This window comes from Schistocerca nitens, chromosome 7 (assembly GCF_023898315.1).
Source record: "Schistocerca nitens isolate TAMUIC-IGC-003100 chromosome 7, iqSchNite1.1, whole genome shotgun sequence".
Lineage (NCBI taxonomy): Eukaryota > Metazoa > Arthropoda > Insecta > Orthoptera > Acrididae > Schistocerca > Schistocerca nitens.
Window position 1 is genome coordinate 104677501 of NC_064620.1, and position 17070 is coordinate 104694570.

The following is a 17070-nucleotide window of genomic DNA, read 5'->3' on the forward strand; positions in this document are numbered from 1 at the left end:
AGAACGAAGATTCAATCTGAAATGTTTTGAAATGTTTAAATACATAACGATTTTTCCAAAATTAATGAGCACACACGTTAATGTTAAAATACTAATAGCGTATTAAGACTTTCGTTGCACGGTTCCACAAATTTAAATCAAAAATTTATTTTTACACATCCAGTGAGAGGAAAACAAATTCCGTGGTTGGGATGGGTAATCTACAGTCAGGATATGGGATGGTCTGATACAGAGGCGGAGAGGGAGGTTCACCCATCCATCTTCCCCCTGCGAATCACACACTGGTTTAACCAGACGCAGGATTAATGTCCCAACTTCTACCCTCAGATCTAAAGTTAAACATTAAAAGAAACTATTTTATCGTAAGGCTGTTTTTACTCAATAAAAATTTATTAATCCTGTTCTCAGGAGAAGCAACATAATAACATACTGTTATGTTGTGGCTATGGTCCTAGCGTTCAATTGGAAATCACACAGTAGCAGAAATTGGCGGATCAAAAAACATAAATAATTTTTTTTTTGAGTAAAAACTGTGTTGCAGGAAAAATGATTTAATTTTATAACTTTATCATGGCTGTGGACCTATGCATAAGGGAAAATGTTTCTGCAAAAAGGGTTATTTAAAAACCACATTCTATTGCACATAGATCCCACAAATGACAACAGAAGCCATTTGGAAACGGCCAAATATTTATAGTAACGGAAACATACCATTCTGAATATTATAGTCCGACAATGTAGAGCCTTCCTCCAGTTCTCTTCCCCCAAACAGCAGCCTCAGTTGATCCAGAGGCACACCATCCTTGTACTGGATCTTTGTTTTCACACCTTCTATCGTGTCTGAATCACTCAGGTCAAGTGTAATGGTTCTTCCATTTAGCGTCTTCACAAAAACCTGCATTACGAAGAATCTGAAATGATAAAAAATACACTGTTGTTAGTTCATTTCTGTACATAAAAAAGAAGACTTCACTGCTGCTGATTTTTAAAAATGTCATATACTTATGACCACCAATAGTCAGCAACATTGATTAGGGTAAAAGTATCTTCTCGAAGCGACCTTACTGGGTTCAGATTTTAGTAGATAATTATATCACAAAAGACTGCCGATAAAAAGTAATACGAGAATGAGCCATCTCGTAAAAATCTAACTGGCTTGCAAATAATAAACAAGGATCGCTTTTTAATGAAAGAGATTACTTAGAACTGTTATCTTTCAAAAGCATCAAGTGGTTCAAACGGCTCTAAGCGCTATGGGACTTAACATCTGAGGTCATCAGTCCCCTAGTCTTAGAACTACTTAACCTAACTAACCTAAGGATGTCACAACATCCACGCCCGTGGCAGCATTTGAACCTGCGACCGTAGCAGCCGCGTGGTTCCGGACTGAAGGGCCTAGAACGGCTCGGCCACATCGGTCGGCTCAAAAGCATCATTGAATTTTCTTGATACGCCTTCATTTGCTACATTGAAGACGATGCGTGATTCTAAATAATAACATTTCTCGGGTTACCAATCTTGACGGGTGATTAGAATACCTCTATATACAAATGACCTAGCAGTGGATAACGTCGTAAGCTTCATGAGGCTGTTCGAGAATGGTGCTGCGTGTAGTAGAGAAGTCATAAATGCAGGAAGACCTGCAATGGGTCGATGCTTGGTGCATGAACTGGTGATGATCCTCGTTACAAACAAATGTAACTTATTAGGTATAAATAGGAGGAAAGACACGATAGTCGAACCATCACGCATCCATTAAATACCTGGAAGTATGCTTATGGAGCGATTTAAAGTAAAGCTAATCATACCACATAGAGACTCATTGGTAGAATCCTGAGGGAACGCCATCAACCCATGTAGGAGATAGCTTACAATATTTGAGGACTGCTTCTCAGTGTGGTACTATTACCAGGCAGGGCCGATGGAGGAAACAGCAAAATTAGTTTGTTGAAAAGCCAAAAACAGAGGACCTTATTTGCAAGGAAATGATTTGAAACTCCTGAAAAGGGCTAATTTTACTCATATTAGCTTTATATAAGCTTTTCACGCTACTGAAGCGTCAACTACGTGGCCGCCCCAGGTACTGCCACCACTGAGGTTGACCTCTCACCCATGGTCGAGTGGGAGGTCGTGTCAAGATGTGGCTGGCAGTGAAAGATTTACCAGAGGACGATAGGAGGGCCTCCCTGATCCGTCTAATGAACAGGTTTCGGGCGCTGTCTGCAGCTGAGAAAGTCCCTGAGCCAAATGAAGTAGATCGCCCAATTCCAGAGGCAGCCTCTAGGCACGTAAGGTCTGGGCTTCATAGAGGATAGGATTACTGTTAGTTGGGAGCGCAAATGTTATCTGCATAGAGGGGCCGCTTAGCGATGTGGCTCTGAAGGAAGGGAAGGAATCCAGTGTGCAGTCTGCATGCATACCGGGAGGAGTCATTCCAAATGTGGAATGGGTACTCCTGGGTACCACGAAGAGCACAGGGTGAAGCCCATTGCAGGTGGTAGTTTATATAGGTGTCGCTCCCGACTCGAAGAGATTCTCTCTGGTTTTGGGCGGCTAGCTGAAGTGGTAAAGACTGCCAGTCTTGCTTGGTAGATGAAGGCAGAGATAACCATCTGTAGCATCGTCTACAGAACCGACTGTGGTACAAAGCCTAGCAGAGAGTCTGAATCAGAGGCTCAGGCACTTCTGTGACCTTGTGTATTGCAGCAGATTCCTCGACTTGTACCATAGGATGGTGGGTATCTGGCTTCCTCCAAATTGGTCAGGGTTCCACTACTCACAGGAAGTGGCTACACGGATAGTGGGGACCTTGTGACGGGGACTGGTCGGTCTTTTAGGTTAGAAGGTCTTGGGAAAGTGCATAAAGTGCTTCAGTTTCAAAGCGTGCAGGACAAACACTGGTAGAGTTTACACATGGCAACAATCAATATTGTGGTTGTAAACTGTCCTATCTGTGTTGGGAAAGAACCAGAGCTCCAAGCACTAATAGAAAGCACTGAATCTCAAATCGTTATAGGTAAGTAAATCTGACTAAAGCAAGAATCTTTTACCAATGATCTAACTGTGTGTAGAGAGAACAGATTAAATACAGTTGGTGGTGGAGTGTTTATTGCTATCAGAAGTAGTTCAGCTCGTAGTGAAGTTGAAGCAGGTAGTTCCTGTGAGTTAATATGGGCAGAGGTTATACTAAAAACTTAACTCCGTCCGAACAGGCCTTGGAAGGTCCAGTGGTACCGACAGCCGCCATGTCATCCACAGCCCACTGGCGTCACTGGATGCAGACATAGAGGGGCATGTGGTCAGTACATCGCTCTCCCGGCCGTATGTCAGATTAAGAGGCCGCAGCCGCTACTTCTCAGTCAAAGTAGCTCCTCAGTTTGCCTCACAAGGGCTGAGTGCACCTTGCTTGCCAAGCGGGATGGTAACCCATCCACATGCTAGCCCAGCCCGACAGTGCTTAACTTCGGTGTCTGACGGGAACCGGTGTTACTACTGCGGCAAGGGCACTGGATCAAAGTTTATACTTGACAGCCGGAATAAATAAATAACTGGTTCATTTTGTCGACTCCCCAACTCAGATGGTTCAGTTGCTTAACAGTTCAAAGAAAACTCGAGTCTCATTCCAAATAGGTAGGCCGTTAATATAATTATAGTTGTGATGAATTCAATTTACCCTCGTTACGTTGTCGAAAAAGTCGGTGATAGGCATAAAACGACGCCCGGCCTCGTACTGAATGCTTTCTCAGAAAATTATTTTGAACAATTATTTTAGGAGCCTACTCGAAGTGTAAATGGTTTCAAAAACATACTTGACCTCTTAGCAACAAATAATCCTGACTAAATAGGGAGCATCATGGCAGATACAGGGACTACTGGCCACAAAGGTGTTGTAGCAAGACTGAATACCGTGACATCCAATCCCACCAAATATTAACGCAAAATACATCTGGTAAATCAGGTAAAGATTTGCTTTTCACATTTCTAAGAGACAGACTTCACTCCTTCTGATCTCACTATGTAAGCGCAGACCAGATGTGGATTGAATACGAAGAAATGGTATCGACGACAACTAATTGATATATACCAGATAAATTAATAAGATATGGTACTGATACGTTATGTTACAAATAATAGGCTAGAACAATGTTGTAAAAGCAAAAAAAAAGCATGCCAAATTTAAAATAACACAAAATCCCGAAGATTGACGAAGTTTCACAGAAGTTCGAAATTTAGCACGAACTTCAATGCGAGATGCTTTTAATAGTTTCCATTAAGAATCTTTCTCTCGAAATCTGACAGAAAACCCAAAGTGATTCTGGTCGTACGTAAATTACACCAGCATTACGTTCACTGAGCGAGAACGATGAGTTACTAAATACGGTTTTACGAAATTCGTTCACAAAAGGAGACGAGGTAAATATCCCAGAATCCGAATCAAGAACAATTGCCAACATGAGAAAGTAGATTTCCTCGGTGTTGGGAAACAGCTTAAAACAATAACGGCAAGGCCTCCGGCCCAGACTACATACCACTCAGGTTCCTTTCAGATGATGCTGATACAATAGCACCATACTTAGCAATCACATTCAAGCGCTCGCTCGCAGAAAGATCCGTACCCAAAGAGCGGGATGTTGCACAAGTCATACCAATATCCAAGAAACGAAATACGAGTAATCCACTGAATTACAGACTCACGTCACTAATGTCAATTTGCACTAGGATTTTGGAACATATACTGTGCTCGAACATTATTAATAACTCAAAAAAACTATTTATTGACAAATAGCTAATACGGATTCAGAAAACATTGTTCTTGTGAAACACAACTAGCTCTTTATTCTCCCGAAGTAATGAATGATATCGACAGGGGACGACAAATTGATTTCATGTTTTTATATTTCCAGAAGGCTTTTGACACTGTTCCTCACGACAGACTTCTAAAAACATCGCGTGCCCATGAGAAATCGTGCCAGTTGTGTGACTGGATTAGTGATTTCCTGTCGGAAAGGTCACAGTTAGTAGTAATTGACGGAAAGTCGTCAAGTGAAACAGAGGTAATATCTGGTGTTTCCCAAGGAAGTGTTTAGGCTTCTGCTGTTCCTGATCTATACAATTTAGGAGACAATCTCAGCAGCCCTCTTAGATTGTTCGCATATGATGCTGTCATTTACCGTCTCGTAAAAGTTATCAGATGATCAAAACTAATTGCAAAGTGATTTAGACAAGATATCTGTTTGAGGTCAAAAAAGGCAATTGATTCTAAACAAAGGAAAGTATGAAGTCATCCACATAAGTACTAAAAGAAATCCGCTAAAAAACGGTTACACGATAAATCACGCAAAATTACTGTAAATTTAACTAAATACTTAGGGGTTACAATTACTAACAAATTTAATTGGAACGATCACATAGATAATATAGTGGGGGAAAGCAAACCAAAGACTGCAATCTATTGAAAGAAGACTTCGAATACGCAACAGGTTTACTAAAGAGACAGCTTACACTACGCTTGTCCGCCCTCTTCTGGAGTACTGCTGTGCGGAGTGGGATCCATTTCGGATAGGATTGGCGGAGGACATCGAAAAAGTTCAGAGAAGGGCAGCTCGTTTTGTGTTATAGAGAAATAGGGGAGAGAGTGTCTCGGATATGATACACGAGTTGGGTTGGCAGTCATTAAAACAAAGGCGCTTTTCTCTGCGGCATGAAATTTCAGTCACTAACTTTCTCCTCAGAGTTTGAAAATATTTTGTTGGCACCCAGCTACATAGGGAAAAATGATCATCATAATAAAATAAGACAAATCAAAGCTCGCACGGGCAGATTTAAGTGTTCGTTTTCTCCAGCACGCTGTTCGACAGAGGAACGGTACAGAAGTAGCCTGAAGGTGGTTCGATGAACACTCTGCTAGATACTTCATTGCGAATTGCAGAATAATCATGTAGCTGTAGATGTAGAATGCATAGCATTTTGGTTCACTGCTGTATACAATTTTTCAGTAACATATCGATATCGAAAATGTAGGTAAACGGGTGTCCAACATGGAGAAACATATATGCGTAATGTATTGTTTGCTGACGATCATGTTGTCCTAGCTGAAGACCGAGAAGGTATTGACAATATGGCGACGAAACGTATGGAAGAACATACTAGTTGTAGTCTGGAAATAAACAAATGGTTCAAATGGCTCTGAGCACTATGGGACTCAACTGCTGTGGTTATCAGTCCCCTAGAACTTAGAACCACTTAAACCTAACTAACCTAAGGACATCACACACATCCATGCCCGAGGCAGGATTCGAACCTGCGACCGTAGCAGTCCCACGGTTCCGGACTGCGCGCCTAGAACTGCGAGACCACCGCGGCCAGCCTGGAAATAAACATCGGATAAACAAAATATTGGGCAGTTGGAGACCTGGGAGAATATTTGATAACAGGCATACGAGAAATAAATAAACGAGTTGAGAACTGGGGATCACAACAATTTCAAAGGGAACTGATGAAAAAGGCGTGCTCTGTAAAGTGGGACTAACAGAAACGGTAACAAAACAGCTGAACTCTGCCTTGTTGAATATTAGCGTAGGATATCTATGGATTAGAAGTATGAGTTCTCAACAAAAAAGTTAAAATGAAGAATAGGCCTACGTCTTTTTGTAAACATGATTTTGAGCATGATGCTGGGGAATTTCTTTATGGGATAAAATATGAATGATAGAAATTAAGATAAACATGGGAACTGATAAAAACCTATGTATGGTCACAAGAGGAGGTTATTGGAGGAGATACTATCCAGTGAACAGATAGGAATGTGGCAGACCAAGCATAAGAAGAAGGCATCAGCATAAGCAGAAGTTTATCCAACAGGGGGGAGCTATACTCTAAAATTCTTATTTTTGTATAACTGAGTTGTAGAGTTTCGGTTGAGTCATTCCATGAGAAGTAAATTTTATTGTCATTATTACCATCTTCTTGGAGATATTGTCCATCTAAGCTACTAAACAGAAGCCTTTCTTTTTTTTATACCATATGGCATATGCGTTTCGTTTCCTTTTGTTACTGGCCACTGAGGAAATGTAAATAAAATGGAGCAAAACGTGTCATTAGAAATTTTTAAGTGTTAATGTAAGAAAAGCGGGCCTTAATGAGAGTTTCATTTTATAGCGCGAAGGATACCATTTTCTCTATTGGAATGAGTGGTGCACAGGTTTCGCTCCTTTGTCATTCATTCTTCCTGCCATGATTTTGAATTCGGTGCTTTGTTCCTGTGCCACGAACACAGGGAGGCGAGGAAAAAAGCCGCTCTTTTGTGCCGTGCTGTTGCCAAGTTTACTAGGAGATGTAGCCTGAATGTTGGGGTGATCAATTAATTCCCCTCACAGTACACCGATAAATCAATTTGTAGAATATAGCATAGAACTTGCCCCATACATGTTTTTCTAAAGTGTGAGTTTTTTACACACTCGAAGAAGACCCTCAGCACGTTGGCTGATGAGGCGAAATATAACTGCAGTGGCATCCAATCAGTGGGCCACTTACTTGGGTGTGAAATGCATGGCTATGAGCGTGAACTGACAGACATCCACAGACACTTTGGTTCAGCCACAGAGGGACTGAAGAATATTTACATATAGTATAGAATTATAAGGACCTTTCTGGGGAATACAGAAAATCCAAGATGTATTCGTATAGCTATATATTTGGAAAAAAATGGTGTATGACGCATGAAAAGAAGTGAATACAAAATCCGGAGCCAATCCTGTGGAAAGTACCTCAGTAAATCATTTTTACTGAAAAACCGTGAACACGCTGAAAAAAAGGGATAACAAGTTTCAAAAAAACAGAACATTTCATACAAGAGCTTCCTCATAAAGTATTCGTCCACTATTTGAAGATATCTAAAATTCGCACTCCGGGACGAAACTTTAATACTGAGCCACAGCACACTCTAGCGTCAACCGTCCACAACCTCAGTCTGCCTGCCACCTGTTTTGAGCGGCGTCCAGCCAGTGCAGTTTGTAACATGGGCCGTAAGGGTAGTGAGACGACCGTAAGTGAAATAAAACGCTTGCATAATCAGTGCAATATTGCTAAAGTAGTCAGTAGACCTAGATCAACAGTTTGGTCGACAATACACCGACGTAACAAAAGTCATGGGTTACCGAAATGCACATATACAGATGATAGTAGCGTCGCGTACACAGGGTATAAAATGCCATTGCATTGGCGGAGCAGTCCCCCCTCCCCCCCCCCCCCTTCGCTTTTCCTCTCCTTCCCTCCTTTTTTATTTTCCCATCATCTGTCCAGTTTCCCCCCACCTGCTCTCGGCTGTGGTGTGTCATATTTTTGCCAACTTTTTAGTGCAGTGTTTAAGTGAGTGTTCAGTGTTGTGCATCTTTCCAAAGTGTTGCGAACAGAAATCATGCTGTCGCTGGGTGTGAATTTTATATCTCTTGCCAACAGAGACCAGACTGTCACCGTGTTTTTTAATTGTCTGTCTATTATTTTTCTGCTTCCTGTGTATTTTATTAGCATCATCAACCCTTTGATTTATGTTTTAAGTTCCACAATTTTCTGCCATTTCATCTTTAAGTCACCGATTTTATCGCCAACTTTTATTATTTATTATCTTCATCTTTTTAAAATAAATTCTGTAGGCTGAAGAGCGGCGTAATAAGCTGTTGCCAGTCTGCCCCCTTCAGGGGGAGTCGACACTCAATAAAGAAAAAAAAAAAAAAGCGCAGCAGTCATTGGAACTCAAGTGATTCATGTGAAAAGGTGTTCGACGTGATTACGGCCGCACGATGGGACTTAGCTGACTCTTAATGTGGAATAGTAGTTGGAGTTAGATGCATGGGCCGGCAAGAGTGGCCTAGCGGTTCTAGGCGCTACAGTCTGGAACCGCGCGACTGCTATGGTCGCAGGTTCGAATCCTGCCTTGGGCATTGATGTGTGTGATGTCCTTAGGTTAGTTAGGTTTAACTAGTTCTAAGTTCTAGGGGACTGGTGACCCCAGAACTTAAGTCCCGCCGGCCGCAGTGGCTTTGCGGTTCTAGGCGCTGCAGTCCAGAACCGCGGGACTGCTACGGTCGCAGGTTCGAATCCTGCCTCGGGCATAGATGTGTGTGATGTCCTTAGGTTAGTTAGGTTTAAGTAGTTCTAAGTTCTAGGGGACTGATGACCTAAGATGTTAAGTCCCATTGTGCTCAGAGCCAGCCCACTTAAGTCCCTTAGTGCTCAGAGCCATTTGAACCATTTTTTAGATGCATGGGACATTCCATTTCAGAAATCGTTAGGGAATTCATTATTACGAAATACACAGTGTCAAGAGTGAGCCGAGAATACCAAATTTCAGACATCACCTCTCACCACATACAAGGCAGTGACCGACGGCCTTTACTTCATGACTGAGAGCAGCGGCATTTCCGTAGCGCAAAAATCAACGTGCAACATACGACGAACGCTTCCATTAGCACAGTGCGGCGAAATTTGGCGTTAATGGATTATAGCAGCAGATGACCAACGGAAATGGCTTTGCTACCAGCACGACACCGCCTGCAGCGCCTCTCCAGGGCTCGTGACCATTTCCGTTGGACCCTAGACGACTGGAAAACCGTGGCCCAGTCAGATGAGTCCTGATTTCAGTTGGTAAGAGTTAATGGTAGGGTTTCAGTGTGGCGCAGATCCCACAATGCAATGGACCCAAGTTGTCAACAAGGCACTGTTCAAACTGGGTTCCATAATGGTGTGGGGTTTGTTGAAGTGGAATGGACTGGATCGTCTGGTCCAGCTGAACCGATCATTGATCATTTGCAGCTATTCATGGACTTCATATTCCCAAACAATGATGAAATTTTTATGAATGACAATGCACCATGTTACCAGGCCACAGGTGTTTGTGATTGGTTTGTTGAGGAATATTCTGGACAATTCAAGCACATGATTTGGCCATGCAGATCGCCTGATATGAATCCCATCGAACACTTTTGGGACATAATCCACAGGTCACTTCGTGCACTAAATCCTGCGCCGGCAACACTTCCGCAATTATGGACGGTTGTAGCAACAGCATGGCTCAATATTTCTACCGGGGGCTTCCCGGCTTGTTGAATCAATGCCACGTCGAGCTGCTGCACTACACCTGAGAAAAGGAGGTCAGACACGACATTAGGATGTATCCCATGACCTCTGTCATCTCAGTGTAGATCTTTTCTGTGTAACCAAAACGCTGACAAACCACCCACAGACTAGACATGCTCGCTCACAGACTGATGCAGGCGTGGGTTTATCGTGAGAAGGATGAGTTCTGTAATCGAGTTATATTTTATGATAAAAGCAAACATAGCATATGGAAAGCGAATGATGTGGTGTAAGTAAAACATGGAGATGCTGCCGCAGAACATTGTGTCCACAGTGAAACATGGTGGGATTCCCTGATGGGGTGGAGGTTTATGAGTGCAGGTGTTGAAAAACTACATTTTATAGAGGTTACGATGGATCACAAATTATATATCAACATCTTAAAGAAAAATATAAATTTGTTAGTGTTGAAAAATTAGGTCTCCATGAAATTACATCTTTCAACAGGTCAACGACTCGAAGAATACGGCTAGAAATACGAACTCTTCAAGAATAATGGGACGAAATTCATTCTATCTGACAGCAAACTTAGCTCTATGTCCAGACGACTGCAAGCAGTAATATCTCCAAAGGGAAACACCACTAAATACTGATGTTTGTAATTTAAAGCATGTTTCCAAGCTCTAAATGTCAAGAAACTTGAGTGGACTAGTATTTCTTGAAGTAGCGTTTGTATGAAATTTTCTGTTTTGTTAATCTTGTTATCGCTATGAATTTATTTTGTTCCTTGACTTTCAGTGAATATGTTTCTGAGGTACTTCCCATCTTGAGATTTTGTATTCGCTTCTTTTTAAGTGCCACGGTCTTACTTGTTTAAAAAATATACTGATGGACGAATACTTTTTGGACTCACTTTCCCTGTCTCACATACTTCTCAGCCACTTATTTTCTTTTCATGCCATTCCTTTCGACCCTTTTACTACCAATATCTGATTTCTATATGAGTACTTAAATGAGATACTATGACATAATAAAACAGAATTCATTTTGCTGAAGTATTGCTTCAAACCCACTTCTGGATGTCAGAAGTGATTAACAAAGATACAGAGTACTAGCAGTGCCCATTCAAGTCAGAGGCCAAGATGAGACCTAATCCTTAGGCGCTATATGTACTGGTGTGTATAAACCAATACATAGAGTGTAAAAAACAATTTACTAAATATTGTAATAAACTATTTACGACATTTGTAAGGTGGTGTGGTCTCCTGACCTTCATTTCTTACATATTCCGATCTCACCATCGTCTTCTGCGTATCAAGACGTTTCACTTGAGCCCAAACTCGATAGGTTAGAGTCAATTTTACATATTTCCATTTAATCGATATGTAAATCTAATAAATGAATCGCAAGTGCGCCCCGAGGTTAAAAGGTAGAGGCTGGAGTACACAAACATTCAATGGCCACAAAAGTTTTTGTTCAGTGGAGGCAACCAGCCCGCTGGAAAGTCCATAGGACGGTGAGTTAGCAAGCAGCTGCGCCGGCCAGCCGACCACCCAGGGACCAAAACAGTTTTTGCCAGAGAAAAGGGATAATGGCCTGCGTGTTCACCTTAAAAGCAAAACCCACTGTATTGTTTGGGAGAGCCCCAGCATACGCATTTGTGACAGACCTAGTGCGAAGTTTCAGAGTTCTCACAGGTGGACAGTAAACGCCTAACGCAGATGCTATATATTTCCGGATTGGTCAGCTTAAACAGAGCGCCATTCTCCCGTTTGTAAGAATAATGCTGATTGGCGGACTATTTCTGATGTAATGAGCTGGAGGAGTGAGGGAAAGACATCGGATGATACACACTTTCGCCTTTTGCATGGAGAGGGGTCGTTCCGGTGACGCTCTTGAAGCGGGAACATGTATTGGGAGCGAGTGCGCTCATGCATGTATGCAGAGAGCGAGGAACAAAGTCTCTACTCAGTACTGCACTGAGAGAGCACCTCTATCGCTAGTGAATCGGAGTGATACTCTATACCGAGCCACTCGCAATTAAGTGTTTGTTCACTGTGTTGGCTGTGACACTTAATGTGCGGTGTGAACACAGACAGAGTATTAGTTAGCGTCTGCGAGTGAACATTGAGTGGCATTGCGGTAGACTGGTTATCTGACCGGTGTACCACGCCAATAGTTGGACTACGGGCAGATAGGAGTCCTTGACTTCATCAAGACGTAGTGAGAGTTCAATTGGCGAAGGTCAGTCCAGATAGAAAGAGATAGTTTTGTTAGTTGAGTAGCCGTGGCTCTCAGCCATTCTGCCAAGTAAATAACATTCTTAAAGAAAAGGGATAAAAAAGCTGTTCCACACTTTGTAGTTAAATTTCATTAACAGGATTCCTATCCGTAAGAGGTAACCTATTATTCCGAAAAGAACCCGGAAATTTGTGTATCAGTTTATAAATAAAACTTTCACTTGATTTTCTCAGATTTTGCAATAAATAATATTTTTCGTTCGTTTAATGTTTTTCTTACACTAACTAGCAATACTCCAGTAACCAAGTATCCCACTAGTTACGTAAGAAAAGAGAACATTTTTGTGTCTTTTCCTTACAGTGGACGACTCCAGAAGATATTTATTGCTGAAAGTTTTTCAGGCATTTCTTTTTGGTATGTTAGAAACGTCTGTCTGACTTCCGTAGTAGTGTGGGGTGGAAATTGCTTCTTGCAGGAGCTAAAGGGTACTTGTCAGACCAATCCATTGCACAACTCGTCAACATAACACCGACATACTTACACATTCTATAAATGACTGATTTTTCTGAAACTTAGAAAAATTAGCGCTTTCGTACAAAATCGGCAGTGTCGTGAACACTACTGACGATGTACCAGACAAACACTGAGGTGACAAAAGTCATGAGACAGCGATATGCACGTGCATTGGCGTGGCTGTCATTTTTACTCAAGTGATTCATGTGAAAAGGTGTCCGACGTGATTACGGCCGCGGACTTCGAAAGTGGAATGGCAGTTGGAACTAGGTGCATGGGTCATTCCATTTCAGAAATCGTTAGGAAATTCAGTACTCATAGATCCACAGTGTCAAGAGTGAGCTGAGAATACCAGATTTCAAGCACTAGCTCTCACCATGGACAACGCAGTGGCCGACGGCCTTCACTTCACGACCAAGAGCGCAAAAATCAATGTGCAATGTACGACGAACGCTTCCGTTAGGACAGTACGGCGAAATTTGGCGTTAATGGACGACGACTGACGGAAGTGGCTTTACTACCAGCAGGACACCGCCTGCAGCGCCTCTCCTAGGCTCTTGACCATTTCCGTTGGACCCTAGAAGAATGGGGCCGGCCGGTGTGGCCGAGCGGTTCTAGGTGCTTCAGTCTGGAACCGCGCGCCCGCTACGGTCACAGGTTCGAATCCTACATCGGGCATGGATGTGTGTGATGTCCTTAGGTTAGGTAGGTTTACGTAGTTCTAAATTCTAGGGGACTGATGACCTCAGATGTTAAGTCCCATAGTGCTAGGAGCCATTTGAACCTAGAAGAATGGAACCTGTGATATGGTCAGATGAGTCCATGTTTTAGCTGGTAAAGTACATGGTAGAGCTGAGAGTGTAGCGCAGATCACACGAAGCCATGGATCCAGGCTGCCAGAAAAGCACTTTGCAAGTAGGTGGTGACTTCATAATGGTGTGTGCTGTGTTTACATGAAATGGAATGGGTCCTCTGGTCCAACTGAACGAATCAGTGACTGGAAACGGTTATGTTCGGCTACTTGGAGACCATTTGCACCCATTCATGGCCTTCATGTTCCCCAAACATGTCACTGGGCCACAATTGTTTGCGATTGGTTTGAAGAACATTCTGGACAATTCGAGCGACTGATTTGGCCACCCAGATCGCCCGACATGAATTCCATCGAACATTTACGGGAGATAAATCAAGATGGCAGTTCGTACATAAAAATGCTGCACAGCCAACACTTTCGCAATTATGGACGGCTGTAGAGGCAGCGTGTCTCGTTATTTCTGCTGGTGACTTCCACGATATGTTGAGTCCATACCACGTCGAGTTGCTGCACTCGCCGGGCAAAAGGAGGTACGACAAGATGTTAAGATGCCTCTCATGATTTTGTCCCTTCAGTGTAGGGCTACCAGATGTTCATGTTTCTCGGATTTGTCCTAGCTTTGAGGGCATTCGGGAGCATCCTGGTGGAGGGGGGAGGGAGGGAAGGTATACAACTGTCTTGAGGAAAACCCGCTCTTTGTTTTCCGCCTGGAGACATTCTACTGCTTGTAAGTAAACAGATTTTGATAAATCTTAGTTAAATTTCACTAAATGAGAACAGGCGTGTAGATAGTTTCATTCGTTTTACATTTAAAAGCCAGTGACGAGTTCGGTTAGACGCTCACTTATACACACATTTTCCGTTCTTGTTTATTGAGAACAATGGAAATGGAAATACCGAATGGCTAGTGCCTCCCGGCGGGTAGACCGTTCGCCTGGTGCAAGTCTTTCGAGTTGAAGCGACTTCGGCGACTTGCGTGTCGATGGGGATGAAATGATAATGATAAGGACAACACAACACTCAGTCCCTGAGCGGAGAAAATCTCCGACCCAGCCAGGAATCGAACCCGGGCCGTTAGGTATGACATTCAGTCGCGCTGACCACTCAGCTACCAGGGACGGACATTGAGAACAATGAGAAGCCGCCGACATTTTACAATCGCATGCACCACGCCGCCGCTCCTCCAGCCAGACAGTTTCGCACAGGCACGGCATTGTGCAGGTGGATGTTTCACTCCACACATTTGTGCCCCAAACATAATATCTCGATACCGCAGTACACTGACTAATGTAAGTTTGTATCATTTATATTCGTTAAGGTTTTTTAACTCGCCGCGTCTGTACACAACATTAGCGGGCAATAGCAATCGGTAGAAAATGATTTGAAGGCTCCATTTTAGCAGTTCTGCGAAGTTTCGCATCCATATGTTTGGCCACCCAGATCGCCCGACATGAATATGGGACATAAATCAAGAGGGCACAAAATTCTACATCCCCAACACTTACGCAATTTAGGTCAGCGCAAACGTGTTGCTGTTCCCCTGTACAAAGTGAAAAATAAACAATCATAAATTTTGCAGCAACTGATAAAGGCATAGTATTTTTCATTGGGGGTATCCAAGTTATGCTAGAGTTACATCGTCGCTTTATCGGAATCGTAGACAATCAAGTCCAAAAGTGTGTAGAATTCTGTAATGAATAAAAAGTTTACCCTCCAGAAGTGTCACAAAATAGCCATTCAAGTTGATGAGTAGAATCTATGAGACTGGAGACATAACATCAGGCTCGGGAAAAAATTTCATCCACACAATCCCGAACATAGCATACAAGCACGTACTACGGCAAAATCAGCTTATCAGCTCATGCCTCCCAGTTACTGTCACGAATAATGTACAGAAGAATGGAAAAGAAAATTGAAGATCTGTTAGATGACGATCAGTTTGGTATCCGAAAGGCAAAGACACCAGAGACACAGTTCTGACGCGCTTGATAACGGAAGCAACCCAAGACACCACCGTGAAGTTAACAAGTCAGGGTTAAGTTACTCATGAAACAACTTGACGCACGAATAATCTTGTAAACAGGATGAGGTAATATTATGTCGAGGTTTTAGTTTAAATTTTTTTGTACACCTATTCTGGAGCTAGGCAGGGCTCTTGTTCCCTTGAATTTTTCGTAGATGATGTATGAAGTATTTAACCTTGCCATTTCATATGACTGTCTCCTCTGCATACAATTTACACCCTCCGCCATGCACCTTGTGGTGGCTTGTATGTGTGTCGCTGTAGTTGCAGACCAGAAATGAGGGCGTTTTCATAAGACTCAACAACTACAAAATATGAAAAAATGAGTTATATGTATTCGTGTATTTCTGAATGAGACATCCATTGCAATACAATGATTTTGTGAAACCTTGCTATTTGCCTATTTAATATACAGGATGAGTCAGGAGTACAGGTATATGCTTTGAGAGGTGATACTGTTAGTGATTCTGAACAAAAAACTTCATATTGGCGTATGCCCTATACCGAATGGTTTCCGAGATAGAACACATTTAATATCACTTTTGTACGTTTATCTTGAATAACTCGAAAACCGCACCCTCCAGCGAAAACGTGTCGCAGTACAAAATTAAACTATATTAAATTTCCTACAAAAAGGTTCTATTCATTTTTTTTCTCTAGAATTAATGGTTTGTGCGAAGAGAGCGCGACAATGTTGAAAAACTCACTCGGCGCGGATGCGCTGTGCCGTAGCTTTTGTAGGCCAATTTGAGGTAGCATATTGTGGTAGCAAGTTTAGACGAACAGTTTGATATAGGTCACTTTTGGTCTATCAAGTCAGGAAACTACACATCAGAAGCAGCCTGAGAGTTGTCTCGGAAGGCCCTAGACTACATGAACATGACAATGAAAATAAGGAAGTAGAGTACCTTAACGAATCAATTATTAAATTAGTTGTTCAGTAGGTTAAAATAAAATAGAACAGTACAGTTAAAAATAATTAATCTGTTAATGTTCAGTTTTGGAAAAAAATCATTATTATTACATTTTTTTACTTGCAACTGAACTCTCTTAAAAAAAATTTCCACCATTTTATTATTTATCTAAACGAAGTTTCAAAAACCAGTATTAAGTAAAAAATCTGGAAATATACTACAGCGCCCCATGTATCGCTTCGTAGGGACCGAAACCACAATATTTGCGCTTTTTACGTAAACGAAGCGGGCAGAATTACTAAAGCAACACGTACACATGATCAAATTCGCTCTTTACTATTCACGTTTGACCAACAACGACGTACATATAGCAGCAAAGTTTGACAATTTAACCTCATTTCTGAAGCAGACGCTGTCCGTGTTGTAAAGTATTTTGACATTTGTGCGAATGGCTACCAGGCAAAACGTTTCTTGGATTGACTTTATCACTG

The 17070-nt window shown here is 42.2% G+C and overlaps 1 protein-coding gene across 1 annotated transcript in view; it reads right to left on the reverse strand.

Moving 5' to 3' along the window:
• Positions 1-17070, reverse strand: part of LOC126194646 (polyubiquitin) — a 112114-nt gene that overhangs the window by 22966 nt on the left and 72078 nt on the right. The window contains exon 5 of the mRNA XM_049932826.1: positions 712-895. Within this exon, the coding sequence (XP_049788783.1) occupies positions 712-895 (184 nt within the window). The remainder of the gene's footprint in view (positions 1-711; positions 896-17070) is intronic.